This window comes from Heliangelus exortis, chromosome Z (genome assembly GCF_036169615.1).
Source record: "Heliangelus exortis chromosome Z, bHelExo1.hap1, whole genome shotgun sequence".
Lineage (NCBI taxonomy): Eukaryota > Metazoa > Chordata > Aves > Apodiformes > Trochilidae > Heliangelus > Heliangelus exortis.
In genome coordinates this window covers 8,901,699-8,916,557 of record NC_092454.1, presented here as the reverse complement: position 1 = coordinate 8,916,557, position 14,859 = coordinate 8,901,699, and the positions used below count along the sequence as shown (strand labels likewise).

Genomic DNA, 14,859 nt, shown 5'->3' with positions numbered 1-14,859 from the left:
TTAGAGCCGATTTATAAGAAAAGGTAAAGCTGGTTTGAAGTGGTGTGGTCAGTGCTGGAGCAAGCAGCTGTTTTTGTGGCTTTCAGCACTCCTTCAACTTCTTTTTTGTGAGAGAGAACTGAGTTTTGGCAACAGATAGTTTTCTATCAGCCAGCTTTTTTAACTGAACAAAATCAGAAGTGTTTTTGGCCAAAGAGCTGTTTTTTGCCCCTCTCACTTGAGAGATAAAAAAACCCCAAAAGCAGAAAACTCTTTGGGTACAAGCTCTCTCATTAGCTTATAGTATGAGTTCCCAGCCTGAGTCAGTCCCATCTTGAGCCATGTCTGGGCCCACTGGGGTGGGTTTACAGCAAAAGTCCTATCTAGTTCTGTATCCTCTCTCCCAAACTTCTGCAGGTGAATTCTGCAGCAACTCTGAAAGCAGAGCAAGCCCATGGTGTTAGAGCTCTGATTGCATGTGGGATCAGAGGGTGGGAGTGAGTAAAAGCCCACAGTACTGCTCTCTTCTGGGTGACAGGACCTGGGTGAGGAGCCTGGGGGGCTGCAGGTGGGGCAGAGCATCTCACCTGCCTGTCTGCCTTCTCCAGATGCTGACTGCACAGAGATCAAGAACAAGTTTATGGCTGCTCGCTCTCGCCTCCCTGTCATGTTCATTGCCACCCCCAAAGACCAGTGGAGCTCCATGTGGACCCAGGGGCGACCTTCAGCACAGGTGGGCCCTCTGTCCTTGAGCTATGGTTGCTGCTGGCTTGGCCCATATGGGATTCCTGCTACATCCAGGACTGCTTGGTTTCAGCCTCTCGCTTTTTTCCCTCCCCAGATCCTGCAGCGCCTTCTTGTGCTGGCCTCAGAGTCTCTACGAGCCCTGGAGGAGCAGCTCATGGACCCACTTAACAGCCAGGATGTGAAGGTAACCCCTTGGGGTACCAGCACAAGGGTTTTCAGGCTCTTGTCAATGCGTTCTGGTCTTCAGTGACAGTCACTGGGATGAGCTGGGATCCTTGCTGTGCCTTTCTTACTTCTCGAGGACCCAGTTGACCTGGATAGCAACTCCGGGTGAAATACCTTTGACTGGGGAAAATTTCTTTTGTATACTTTGGTGTTCTTGGGGGCATGAGCAAGCCTGCAGTGTTCCTGTGCAGAATCAGTTGCATGTCCATGGCTGAAACACCTGCTGCCTCTGGGAGACTCTCAGAGGGTAGCTGTACAGGTTGGGTTTGTGTGCTCAAGTCTAACCAAACCCAGGGTGGTGGAGGTTTTGGTAGGATGCTACCAGGCACTTCAGGAAGATGTTAGTTTGATTTTAGCAGAGGAGCAAGGCCGTATGTGACTTAACTCTCTTCATTTTCCTTTTTAAGCTAAAACATGCATTACTCAAATGGATCTGGGAGGTGCAGACACAGTTATTTGTTCTGGGAAGGGAGATGCACGTGTTCTGCAGGGGAGCTTGTTGGCATGCAAAGTAGTGACTTAGGCAGTTGAAGCTGAGACTCCAAAAAGCTGAATAGTGGTTGGATATGACAGACTTGCATTAGAAAAAACCCCACACATATAGCGGGGTTTTACACATACAGTTTTTTTTACACATAGAGTGTAAAAAGGGATTTACAGACAGTGCTTTCGGTTTTGCGTTTTGCGCTGGAATTGCTACAGAGGTGAGATGTACTTGAGGCAGGATCTGTGTGTGTTACTGGATGTTGCAGGGTGAGATGCTGGACACTTGAGACCTGCCCAGTGTCTCACTGATGTGATGCAGACTGAAGACCAAAAGTCAAAATGTTACAGCCTGATGCAGGGGTGGTTAAATCCTGAAACAAGCCATTGCCTGGTCATTGCAACCTCCCAACCCTTCAAATGAGCCTCCTTCGTTGTCTTTCCCCCTGCCCTCCCCTTGGTGATAGCAGTAGGATCTTTTCTCATGTCCAGGGTGTTCCTCTAGACCCTACCAGCATCCTTTCAGGTCTGCAGTGTTTCTTAGGGGTAAACACAGGATTCTGTTTACAGGGCTGCTAATCTGTCTGTAAGCAAAGTGTGGGGATAGGAAGGAAAAGCCTTTCTACTGCATCTCGAAGTTGCTTCCTTTTCCCATATATCTAAGAGGATGCTCAAAGGTTTCTTTTTCTGCTTTTGGGATGTGCTTCCTCTCATGTGAATGCAGATGTTGTTTTGTGAGGCTCATTTTTTTGCTCCCAGAGGGGTACAGTAAACCATGGACTTGGTCAGCTGAATGGGAAGGAGGTTCTTTGTGAACAGAACTGGGACTCTGCTAGTCATGGATGTTCTTCATGTGTGTTCTCCCCAGCCTGGCTATAAACCCACTCTGAGAACCAGGTTTTCTGCCAGCAACAAGTTGGATTGTGTCCCAAGATTGTGTTCTTGTCCCTGTGTAATTTATTCCACAAAAACATGCACAAAGTTTTAAGTTTTTTTCCATTTTAATACAGCTGCATATGCAGTGCCAGATCCTGCCTGACCAAATATTTGTGTGCCTGGGATTGCTCCCCTCCATTAATGGGAGGGGGATTCCTTTCACCCTCTTGTCTGCTTGATGGAAGATGTTGCTGCCCTCTGGGACAGTTCCTGTTGGACATGCAAGACCATCCAGTTATTACACCATTCCTTGTGTCCTCTGAGTGTTGTTCTGCTACTGTTAGCATCTTGACTCCCTTTTCCATTCTGAGACTCAGGCACATGTGGTGGTTACCTGTTGTAGCTCACTGTCCCTATCTCAAATGCCCACTCCACTGCCATGTGCTCAGGTGGGCATCCCAGGGGCTGTGGGAGAGGACCATGTTGGTCCCCTGGAATGCTTATCTCCAGGGAGGATCCCCTGCTCCTGGGAACAGAGGTCAGAATTTTCTGCTGTCCTGGGTACCTAATAGAACAGAGCTTCTGTTCTATTAGAATATAGACCTTCTAGCTAGCTGACTGAGGTGGCTACAGAGCATCTCCCTTCTGTAAGGGTTGTGTCTGCTGTACAGCTGGGATATAGCAATCAAGTTTGTCCTTCCTGGTGCACTCTGATGGTCCAGAGAACATTTAGCTCATCCACCAGGAGCTGGCCATGGGGGAACCACCTTGCTCTCAAAAAAGCCCTTGTTACAGCATTTGCATGGCATATAGGGGAGTGAGAGTCACATCCTGCTGATGTGAGCAGAGCCCATGCTGGATCAGCAATGTGTATTAGCCCACAGAGGATGAGGTGGCTCCCCCACAGCTGGGTTTTTGCTGTGGATGTATTGGCAGACTTCTGACATGAAGCTCACATAAATTCTAGCTTTAGTTAACTGCTTCTTAAGAAGGGAATAAAATGCAAGCAGAGACCTGGGAAACCTTTTATCTGTCCTGCTTGCCTGTGTCCTGTATTGATTAGCACTGGGCTTTTATCCCTGCAGATGGTCTTCCGCCCTCCTTTGGACTTCTATGATGTCCTAATCCACCTGAATCCAAACCAGATTCCTCGGCATCTGGAGAGCGTGGACCGTCCACTGAAGTCTTTTTCCCGGGGTGTGGTGAAGAACAGCACTGCAGAGAAGATCCTCTTTCCTGTGGTGGATTATGACCCTGTACAGTGCTACCTCCAAGAGCTGAGGGTAAGCAAGGCTCCTTGTCAAGGAACAGGAAGCTGCCTCCCTAAGGAGGACCTCTCTTCTGTCCTTCGAGTCATGAGTTGCCTGCTACTGCAGGACCTTGTTGGTGACATCTTCATATATTTTGCATGTGATGGTCACTCCTTGTGTGCATTTTAAATTGCTTCTTCAGCAGAAGAACTGGTGAATACACCACCTGGTCCATGGAAGTGGTAGTGCTGCTGATGTGAGAGTAACCTCAGGTACTGGAGTTTTTGCTGAAGAATATTTCAGTGCAAGCATACCTTAAAGCCACTTACCTCTCATCACTTAATTGACTTTTCGTGGCTTCTTGCAGCAGCTGGGGTCTATAAGGGGTAGCAGCAACACATATTTATTGTGGGAGATGTATAGGAATCCATGGCATGGTACTAGGAGGACTCTTGATATTAGGCCATGGATGCATGAGGCACAGAGACTGAACATTGGTCACTAGCAGGTTTCTCTGTGGCTGGTGACGTGCATGGTGGCAGAGGAAGTTTGTAATGTGGATGTATGAAGAACAACAGTGTCCAAAGTCATCAGCCCAATGCTTTTTCACTGTGGCCATGCCAAAGCCTCAGCAAGCTGGGGAGATGTGCAGGGTGCTGCATGGCTGCAGTGATCCGTGCTGTATCTGGGCAGCCATGACTTTGCAGACATGCAGCCTCAGCCTCTTTGACTCTTCTCAGCTTTGTGTGCACTATCTGGATTACTGTTGCTGTGCTGAGAGGTGGGACTGTGATGCCTTTCTTAAAGATCTGGCTTGACTTTCAAATGCCATCATCCCTCACCCACAGGCTTGCTGTGAGCAGTGTCAGAACTGCTGTATTGTGGGCTGTCTGCTCACAGCCCAGGCCTGCTAAATGCTGACTATCTCTAGGGATGGAGATTTCCCACCTCCTTGTCACAGTGTTTGGCCACTATTGTGAAAATATGTTTTCTCATGTCTGAGGTTTCCCTTGCTGCCATGCGTATTGCCTCCTCCGGTCACTGCAGCAGCTGGGCTGTGCTGGTGGCAGCTTGATGGAAGGCAGAGCTGGAGCTGAGGTGACTTAAGCTGTGCTTTGGCAGCTCCTGGCTGGCTCTGCCATCTCCTGGGCAGTGTGGCACATCAGAGGGTTTTTCTTTTGCACTTTTCCCAAGTAATGTACTGGGGGAGGTTTGTGCATCTTCCTGTGTGCTTGTCTTGCCTCAAGATTTGGTGTCAGCTTCTCTCCAATATTGTGTTGGGGATGGAGGCATGCCTGCAAAAGAATAATTTTTGTGTAGCATCTCTTCCTAGCCTGCCTCCTGTAGGGTATGGAGCCCCCAGCTTTGCTAATGCCACACAGACACCGAACTTTTCTTCTGCCACTGCCAGGCTTGGTGGTGGCAGCTGCAAGGAGGGACAGCAGAAAGGTCCAGATCTTGCCTCCAATATTGGACTTGCCAAGGTGCCTGAATTAAAACTCCTGTTTAGGATGGAAGATTCTGGACCCTTTAAATTCAAGTTTCCCTTTTACCTTAGTTCAGGTAGCTTTAGGTGGTGGCTAAAAAAAACTTGAAAGAGTTTCTTTAGGCTTCCTCAACTCTAGGCCCAGCCCTGCTGGCCTCCCAAGCTGCCTGCAAGCTGCATTTTGGGCTCCTCTCTATGCAGCCTGTAGGAATCTTAAGTGGTTTCAGTAGTGCTGTTGGGTCTAGGAAGGTGTGAGCCTGATCCTTCTGTCACCCACAGCAGGTAGGAACAGTCTGGGGCAGAGGCAGGGAAGTGAGAGGCAGGGCTGCATGCAGGACTTCTTAAAATTGACAAAGACCTCAAAATTGTCCCACAGTTTTCCTGCAAATTGCTGGGAAAGTCATGGAGGAGAAAAGAGGAAGGAAAGGTGCTCAGTGGCACCTTTCCTGCCTTTTAACAGGAAGGTGGTTTTGAAGCTGGAGGTCCTGTAGGACATTTTGCAGAAAGTGTTTGAGGGTTTCTTGGGCCCATGTTATGCAAGAAGGAGGGGCAGAAGCACCCTATACAAAACTTTAATGACAGCAGGAAGCATAGTGATCAGGAAACTTTCACTGTTTCACTCTTTCCTGGCATCTGGATCTGAGGAGGAACATCAAGACCAGCCCCTCTCTTCTGTTCCATGTATGATGAGGATTTGACCTGCTCCCATGAAACTTCAGCAGGGAGGCACAGGTATGGGTAGGATGTGAAGATAAAAAAATCCCTCTGTGTCTGCATGCCTGGGGCCAGAGCCTCTGAAGGGGTTGGTGCTAATGGAGACCTGGCAGGAGGCTGATTTGTTGGCTTGTCCAGCTCCTCTTGGACCAATGGGGAGGGCAGGCTCCCTGGGAGCAGGCTGGTAGCAGGCTTGTAGCAAATCACACTGACTATTGAGCCACTTGGTTATTCATTGGAATTTCACTGGTTATTCACAGGAAATTCATTGGGGTGTGTTGAAGTCCATAGGACTTTTTTTTGATGCTTCTGTTCAACTCGGTGTAAGCAAATGGCTCTAGAAGTGAAGGGCACAGAGGAGACTTCCCTGGGAAGCAGCTTTCATTATCCTTTAATGTCACTCAGTAGTGACATCCAAGCTGTCTGAATTTTTTCTGTTTTCTCTAACACACAGTAGCAGACTCAGAATAGGTTTTGGTTGAGTTACAAGTTACTGCTGGTCCTAAAACCAATCTACTGACATCCCTGTGAAGAAACATGGGCACGAGCAAAGGTCACACTGCCTTGTTGGAAGCTGCATTTGGTTGATCTCTCTTGTTCTTTGTTTGGCCCAAGGGTGTTTGGGAGGGAGCAGAGCAGGAACTGGTCACAAGTTTCTCCAAAGAGCAACCTGTGGGGTAGAGAGCCTGAAATTTGCCTTGGCAGCCCTGTTTGGTGAGCTTTTCCTCTGCTTAAAGGCTCTGAGGTAGGTATGGCTATTCCCTTGCAGCCATTGTATTGGAGGTATCTTGCAGTACCAGTTCACTTGGCTCTTGTAGCTCACTGAGCTTCCAGATCAGTGGCAGAAAGACCTGAAGGCACTGATGAGTATCTCTTTCTGGGGAAACAGGTGTTTCTTCTTCTGGAAAAATCGCAGAGGTGATGCTGCACATGCTCTTGGGTAACTCAGCTGTGTCCACCTGTGCTGGGTGGCCTCACAAGCTGACTTTTCACTGCAGTGTCACCTGCAAGCAGGTGACGCTCAACTCTCCGTACAAACAACCCATCAGAAGTAATTTGGCTTTGTGTCTCAGTGTAACAGTGTTGTTGCTTACAGGCAAGACCTTTAGGTTGGCTCTGTGCTTTACCTGGCTTTGGTTGGTAGTCTCTTGAGCACCCTTGTGTTTCTCCTCCCCTGACTTTTGCTGCTCTAAGCTCCTCCTGGTCCTGCAGGCTGCTGAGCCCCAGGGGTGATCCAAATACAGCAAGGAGTTGGTGCCAGAAAAGATTGTGGTGACAGCAGAAAATCCTTATGAGACGTTTTGGTGTAAAGGCACAGGGATGCAGAAATGGGCTGGCTTTGACTCAGAGTAATTTGCTCTGCCTTAACAGCACAAACCTCAGAATTGAGCAACAGGTTGTAGCTGAGGCTGATTGTGCAGCCCTGGTGCGTTTATAGGAATGAAGGGAGATTTCTGCCATGCAGTGATGGAGTGGAATTTTTTTCTTCTTCTGTGAGCAGAAAAGAAACATCTGTCCTCTTCTGAATTTCTCAAAAAAAAGATATAAATATCTTGGTGTGCTGGTTGATTTGAGAAGGGGCAGGGAGAAGCATCTTCCCTGGAGTCCTTGGCCCAATAGCCAGGAGACTCACTTTTCTCATGTCCCAACATGTTGGCTCCTGAGAGGTTGGTCCCTGTTTTTCTCAAATCCAAAGGCAAGGCAGGAGTGCTCTGGAGCCAAAGGATTGCTGTGTGCCTTCCCCAGGGAGCCTAATCAGGGAAAAAAATTAAAGGAGGGGAGGTGTTGAGTTCTGACTGCTTTAATTCTTTCTGCTCCAAGGAGATGTGCTGTAGGAGCTGATGTGATTTGAGTTCCTCTGGTGCCTGGGAGGCTCTGGGTAGAGAAGAAAGGCTGGTTGTGGCATTCAAATGGCAAATTCTCCCAATTCCAGGACAGATCTGATAGAAAAGGCCTGTTTTGGGAGTCTATCCAGGCAAAGAAGGCCTTGCAGACAGACATTTTAATGGAAAGCAGCTGCCAGATGCCTTGCAGAGAGGGCTTCTTTGGAACCTAAGCCTCCCTGAGCACCTTGCTAAGCAAACCCTGGGTTTTACATGCTACATAAAATTTAAGTGAGCTGCCCTAAGCCCCATCATGACTTCTGGTCTCTGTCCTGGCTGCTTCTGAGCATCAGAACCCCCAGCCCATGGCTGGGGGCATGGTGTGGAAAGGTGCTCGGTCAGTGCAGACTCTGCTCCACACTGGCTGAGCTGTTCTCTGGACTCAGGACACAATGCAGAGGACTCAGGATTTGTGTATATGCTTGCCATGCCCATCTGCATGCATTCAGGAACTCACCAAGCCCAAAGGCTTTGGTTACCTCCCTGAGGTCCAGAGGTTTTCTCTCGTGGTAGGGAAAATCAGGTGGAACTGCCTGTGCCATGTCCATCTGTGTGTCTATAATGGCTGTTTAAAAGGCCTACCATTTCTTACCATTTCTTGCTGGGTGTTTGAGTCTCACTAGGTCACTGGACATGAAGTGCTCTCTTTCACCAAGATGTAACTGGCTAGACATGCCTGTGGAAGAGCTTGTGGCAGAGGAGGTGCCCATATTGTACATGGGAAATCTTTCTTGTGTAGATGAACAGGAAAATGTTTCCTGCTTTACTGTAAACATTCTTCCCTCTATAACAGTGTTTTGCATTTCTTACACCTTCAGACAAGATCTATCTTGACATACCTTTCCTTTTTCCTCCCACAGGGTAGGAATGTGAGTCTTGCTGCTTTCTATAAGGAAGGAATTAATGATACCAGAAGTTCTTGGTCTCATAGAATATATAAGCTGTGGTTATGGGATGTAGCTGGATCTGGTAAAATCTTTTCAGGTCAGACTGTTCCCTTCCTGTTTTGACTGACAGGGCTGACTTCTCCTAAGTTGATCCCTAACAGGCAGGTGAACTAAAAAAGATCTACGGGCTGTCATAGTATGGAGGAAACCTGATCTGGATCCTGGAATGACAGAGGTAGCAGGAAATTCCCTGCTTTTGTGGCTTCAGAGCAGCTCTTGACACTGGGCAAAGTACCCAGGGTTGGGGTGCTACATATATGGGCCCAGATGCACTTATTGAGGCATCAGCCCCTTGTGCTCCTTAGGTGGCCTGACAGGGTACTTCTTCATGCATTTCTTCAGTGTTCATGATGCCTTCCCAGAATTCTGCCTTGGATTTATCCCCTAGAAAGTGACTGAAGACTTCAGTGTCAGATGGTCTGGTGGATTTGTGGACAAGGCATGTTTGCTGATGCCTCCAGAAGAACATGGGTGGCTTTTTCCCTTGCCATTCTGCCTTGCTGCTGCCCCAAACACCCGTGACAAGGATGCATATGTGGCTCTGATGAGGCGCTTTGGGGTGGAAAAGGTTGGATGGTTTGAATTACCTTTTACCTGCTGAATCCCAAATGTAACACCCACATTTCTATTCTCTTTTAAAACCTCTCTGACACAGAAGTAACCCCATCCTGGTTTTCTTGACAGTGCTCCTTGCTCTTTATGGGTGTGGAGGAAGGCTCTGCCTGTGTCATGTAACCTGTGAGCATTGGGGCAGGTCGCAATAGGATGACAAGAACCTTAAAATGTTAACCACTAATCTGTCATTTGTGTTGAATAAGTAGCTATAATACAGGTTTATGGTTGTAGATCCCTTGCTGAAAGAACCTAAAATGTTCTAATCACTGAGCAAATGCTGACTGATGTGTTTGCCACTTGGACTGCCTTGCACTGAGGAGAACTCCTCAGTCCATTTTGGGTGCAGAGACCTCCCTAAATGGCTTCTCTTCTTCCAGGAGTTGTGATGCAATGAGCTCTATATGAGGGTAAGAGTAGCGAACAAAAAGGGTGGCTAAATGTTTAGGTGAGAAAAAAACACCCCTAAACAGCAGTGTAGTTGCTTAACTAGCAATGAGCTGTTACCTCATTGCAAAATTCCCATTTCAGCCTGAGCTCCTTAATCCAGTAATCCCATTTTAGAATAGGGTATTGTTTTGCTCACCACCTTTCTCTATCCTTTCATTCCTACAACCCAGATGGCTCCTTACAGACCTTGAGCTAATCTTCTTCCATTGTCCCCTCTCCCCAGATGATGAGGCTCCTCTGAATTGCAGCCCCAAGCTTGCAGGTCCCCTGTGCCTCTTGTGAGATGGGAACCAGCTGCTGGTTTTGCTGGTAGAAGGGATCCTTCGGAGCAGGGAGAAATTTTCCTGAGGCTTTGAAGTTGATTTGCAACCAAAGATAGAGCAGCTTGAGGAAGGGAATAGGGGTTCAAATGTAGTCCCTGGTTTTCTCCCCTTTTCTCTTAAACTTTCCCTTGAGGAAGGTGTTTGCAGGCTCAGGCAAGCCCAGTGGCTGTAGCATGGAGCGTGGGGTGTGGGAAGGGAGATGAACTCTGTTTGCTTTTACTCCCCAAGCCTCTTTACAAACAGAAGGGAGGTGACTAATAGACCAGACCCTTTTAATTTTGCAGTTTCCCAAGACCTGAATGTGCATCTCCACAGCTCAGTGGAGCTGGCCCAAAGCACTGTCAGTGAGGACACCACTGGGAAGTGCAGAAGCTTCCCCCTTGATGAGATTTTGTCCTAGATGCCATCTTCTTGACATCTGCCCTCTGCTCTCTGCTGCCTGGACAGGAGGTGCTGGATATCAGGCCAAACACTGACTTTGCAGGGAAATGAGCTGATCCTGGGAGGGCTCCTTTCCTGCAAGTGCTCCTGGCTCCTGCCCAGCCAGGCATGCCTGTAAAAAACACACCTTCTTCTCAGAGAGCATCATGTAGAACTCAACCTCGCCCTGCAGAGCAGTGGGGCTTTTTCAGGTTCCCACATGCTCTGCTCTGCTTTGGTTCAGAAAGCTCCACGCTGGCGGTCAGCGTGCCCTGAGCTTACTTGCCCTTCATTTAGCTTTTCCTCTCTCTTGCTGTTTGCCTTTCATCTAAAGGAGGAGGGTTCCCTTTTGATGGGGCTCTGAGCATAGCCTGTTGCTCTCAAATGAGAAATGCCAGGGCGGGTTGCATCTTTCTCAATATATTTTTAGACAGTGGCTTTTCCAGTTAGTTTGGCAAGATAATGCCTTGACCAGCCTTGGCCCTGTGAAGATCCCTGGAAGTGGGATGAGCTGGTAGCTCTCAGGATCATCTCAGATTGATGGCCTAATTGTGTTTGCCCTCTGTTTGTGGTACTCTGAGTGCAAACTCATAAATCTGGCTCTGAGGTTTCCAGACAACACTGCTCCCTCCCTACTTATCAAGTCTTAGGTCTTTGAAGGCTACCCCACCCTTTAGGATCACTGATTTTACCAACCCAATGCACTTCTTATTCCTCCAACAGAAATCTTGGTGTGTCCACACAACAACCCCTTCCAAGGTTGCCTTCAGTGTTGATTTTTTTTTTTTCTTTCATGTGCATCCTCATAAAAACCTCATGATGCAACGATGCCAGCAGAGAATTCTTATTGTAAGAGCGTGGCTGAGGTGTAGCAGGGGAATCTGAGGTGTTGGAGGAAAAGGATGACAAGGGGTATGTGTTTATTGCATTAGCTTGCCCCAAAGCAGATGAGGCCATGTTCAGAATCTTGTACTGTACTGGTGCTGTACTCTGCCTGGTAAACATGTGCTGTTGCCTGATGCTGATCTCTACCAAGATGAGTAAGTGTTGGGGAGCAGTTTCTTGGCTGTCTTGGGTCAGCTGTAGTCAGCATGCATATCTCCAGGTACCAGTGTGTTGGGTGCTGAGGTGTAGGGCCAGACCTTTGGGTTTGAGAATTAGCTTGCACACAGCATTGCTGACTTCTGCTGCAGTGCTCATACCCTGCCTCCTCACAGTGCTGGGAATCCAGCTGGTGTGGGCTTAGGGGAAGCCAGACTGTGGACTTCAGTGCAAGACTTTATGCAAGGTCTCTTTGACCTCTCCTGCCCATTGCTACCAAAGAAGCTACTGAAACACAGAGGCAAGGAGAACAAATTCTTGCAGTGCCTCCACTGAATGAATGATTCCATCTCTGTACCTCACAGGACTTTCTGGTACTTAAAATTTCTGCTGTTTTGTTTCTTTCTGGGGCACTCGAGTGCTGACAGCACACCTGAGGTTTGCCCTGGGGAAAGAAGTTTTGATGCCTTCATGGCACAGATTGCAGAGCAGATTGCACAGATACTGGCCTCCACTGAAAGATCCTGGACTGGTGTGGGTCTTTGCTGAAGTGTAGTCAAATGTATTGTGTCAGGTTTGCTGAGCCTGACTCTTGTCATCTGATGACACTGAGAAGTCTTGGACATGACTATTGGGCACTGGGATGGGGCTGCTTGGGAGATCCAGGTATAGCTGATGGGGACCATATTGAGGAACACTCAGTGGCTTGTCACCTAAGGGGTCCAATGTCACAAAGCTGGGTGCTGGTTTCTGGGTGTTCTACCTGGCCTGTTGGAGGTGATGAATCATGTTTTTGCTCTCTGGGACAGCAAGAGGTAGTCAGTGATGAGGTCTGCCTGAAAAACTTGGACTCTGTGCACTGTCTTCAACTAGGCTGGGAAAGAAGAAGCAGCAGGAAGCACTGAAGTCGTGTCTCTGGGCTATCAGTTACTTTCCTTTTCTTGGGAATCTGCAGGAAGAATTGCAGCTTGGGTACTGGCTGGTGTGGAGCTGCTGTGTGTCAGTGTGTAAGGAGACTGAATCCATGGATGGGCACTGGCTTTGGGAAGTCTAGCACAACCTCTCTGTTTTCTTCACTAGGATGCCTTCAGTGATCTTGCCTTATTCTTCTATGACAAGCATGGTGGGAAAGTGATCGCTGTTTTATGGAAACCTTTGAGCTTTCAGCCTCAGCCTTTTAAGGTAAGTTTTTGACTTTACTTCATGTAACTCAAGCTTTCTATTGACTCAAGCTCATGTTATCTTTATGCCCAGAAAGCTCAGAGGGCTTTTTTTCTGCATTGTAACAATTTTTTTCTAACTCCTAAAGGGCCTCTGGGGGTGAAAAAAATGGGGGTCCTGTTTCAGTCACTTCTTAGGAAGGGTGAAACCAAGACAAGGGCTGTGGCCACAGTACCCCTTGTCCTCAGCAGGGCTAATAAGGGAACATGTGTTCTTGCACAATCACCATGATCATGGGTCAGAACAGCTCTCTGTTCCAGGTATTCTGGTCCCCTCCTGGGAGGTGGGTGATGCCTGGTTTGCTACAAACATGTGGTGTGTGCAGCAGGCTGTTCCATTCTTATGGCTTTGGTCATCTTGCTGAGAAATATTCATCCTGCAGGAAGCTGGCTTGGCAAGCCTGAATTCATACTGCCTGAGTCCTGTCAATGTACAGAGATGTTTTCCAGCCATACTGTGTGGGTTGGCAAACTCTAGAGGCTGGTTAAGCTAGGTGTGAGGCACGCTGGAGTGATTCATGCTGCTTTCTATGAAGCAGAGACGCAAAGAAACCAGTGACTCACAGCTCAGGAGTTGGCAGCCCAGGGACTGCTGTCAGTCTCTGGGTGATTTATCTCTCCTCTCTTCATGGCCAGAGGGCATTGGCCATTCAGCCTAGCTGCAGTTGTGAAACTCAGTTATTCGTGGTGGTGAAATGCGAGGAGGGGATCCTTGCATCTGAGGTGAGTGTGGCTTGGTGAGCATTTTTATTACCCTGGTGGAGCCAAGGATCTCTTCCCACTTGAGGTTTTGATGCCCAAGAACAGAGCAGAGCAGAAACCAGGCAGCTCTTACCTGGAGTCATGGTGTGGTCCCTTTTGCACACCCTGTCTACCCTGCTTACACAGGCTCTGCCAGGCATCTGTGCCCTCTCTTCTCATTGCTGCGATGCCCCTGGCTGCTGCTTCTCTTCCTCTCTTGCAGTCTTTGGACTGTGGCTCCAGCATAAACACTAAACAGGATTGGAAAGGCCATTCTTGCAGTATATTTGCTTCAATAATGAGCAATGATGGTGTTTAGAAATGAAGGTTAGAACATGGGGTGTATTGCTATGGCAGGGGTTGGATGTGGCAAAGCAGGAGAGCAATTCAGTTCTCCTGTTTGGGGCTTGCAAAGGTTGTGAAAAAGCTCCGAGCTGGTGCTCCCCTTTGAGCAATGTTTTGTGTGTATCCTCCAGGTCTCCAGCATGAAAGGAAGGATGGTGACAACTCTGAACAACGAGTTGGTCTGCATACCCAATGTGGAGGCAATTCTTGAGGACTTCGAGATTCTGGGAGAAGGCCTGGTCAAAAGTGTGGAAGCTCGTACGGAGAAATGGACTATCTGAGGCCAGAGAGGTGTTGGAGGGGCCCATCCTGAAGCTGAGTTTGTTCACTCTGGCAGCATTCCTTTTTATAAACCAGTCACCTGAAAGCTTTTTAAGCCCCAGAACTGTGTTTTACTCTATTTATCTTTGTCTTGTTCAGAAAAGCAGAGGGCTGTGTACTGTTTTCAAGAATACAAATACTTTTTATTTTAAAGAAAATATAAAGACGGGATAGTGCTTTTAAAGCATTCCTGATCACTGTAGGAAGCAAAGCTGTGTTGTCATGAAAATGTCAAGGCCTGAAAATGTTGGCTGAGGTGTGAATTGGGAGGGCTGTTTCCTAGTTAAATAGAGTTCTTTGCAGCTGTTGTTACTCGAGTCGTTGACAAAGCCAAAGAAATACGAGCCATTAAAAAAGACCAGTTTATTCCTTTTTTCAGTCCTGGTGGGACACATCTGATGTGCTGTTTCTGGTGCTGGGGTGCTGGCTTTGCTGGTAAAAGAGAGGCATGGATACACTGGAGCAGGTCCAGTGAAGAGCAGTGAAAATCAAGGGGTTGAAGCCTCTGTCATATGAGGAGAGGCTGCAAGAACTGGGATTGTTCAGCCTGGAGAAGTCTCAGGGAGATCTCACTGATGTGCATATATACCTGGTGGGGGAGTAGAGAAGACACTTCGCAGTGGTGCCCAATGATGGGACAAGAGCCATAGACTGAAATTTAGGAAATTCTACTGAAATAATTTTAATGAGTGTGATTGAACACTGGCACAACTTGCCCAGGGGAGTGGTGGAGTCTCCATCCTTGGAGATACTCAAAACCCAATTGGACATGGTCCTGGGCTGCCTACTGTGAGCA

The 14,859-nt window shown here is 48.0% G+C and overlaps 1 protein-coding gene across 1 annotated transcript in view; it reads left to right on the top strand.

The window, feature by feature from the left end:
* NOL6 (nucleolar protein 6) overlaps positions 1-14,441 on the top strand; it is a 28,399-nt gene extending 13,958 nt beyond the window's left edge. Inside the window, exons 22-26 of the mRNA XM_071730421.1 lie at positions 588-712; positions 821-910; positions 3,396-3,593; positions 12,517-12,618; positions 13,874-14,441. Of these exons, the coding sequence (XP_071586522.1) occupies positions 588-712; positions 821-910; positions 3,396-3,593; positions 12,517-12,618; positions 13,874-14,023 (665 nt within the window). The 3' untranslated portion in view covers positions 14,024-14,441. The remainder of the gene's footprint in view (positions 1-587; positions 713-820; positions 911-3,395; positions 3,594-12,516; positions 12,619-13,873) is intronic.
* The last annotated feature ends 418 nt before the right edge of the window (positions 14,442-14,859 follow it).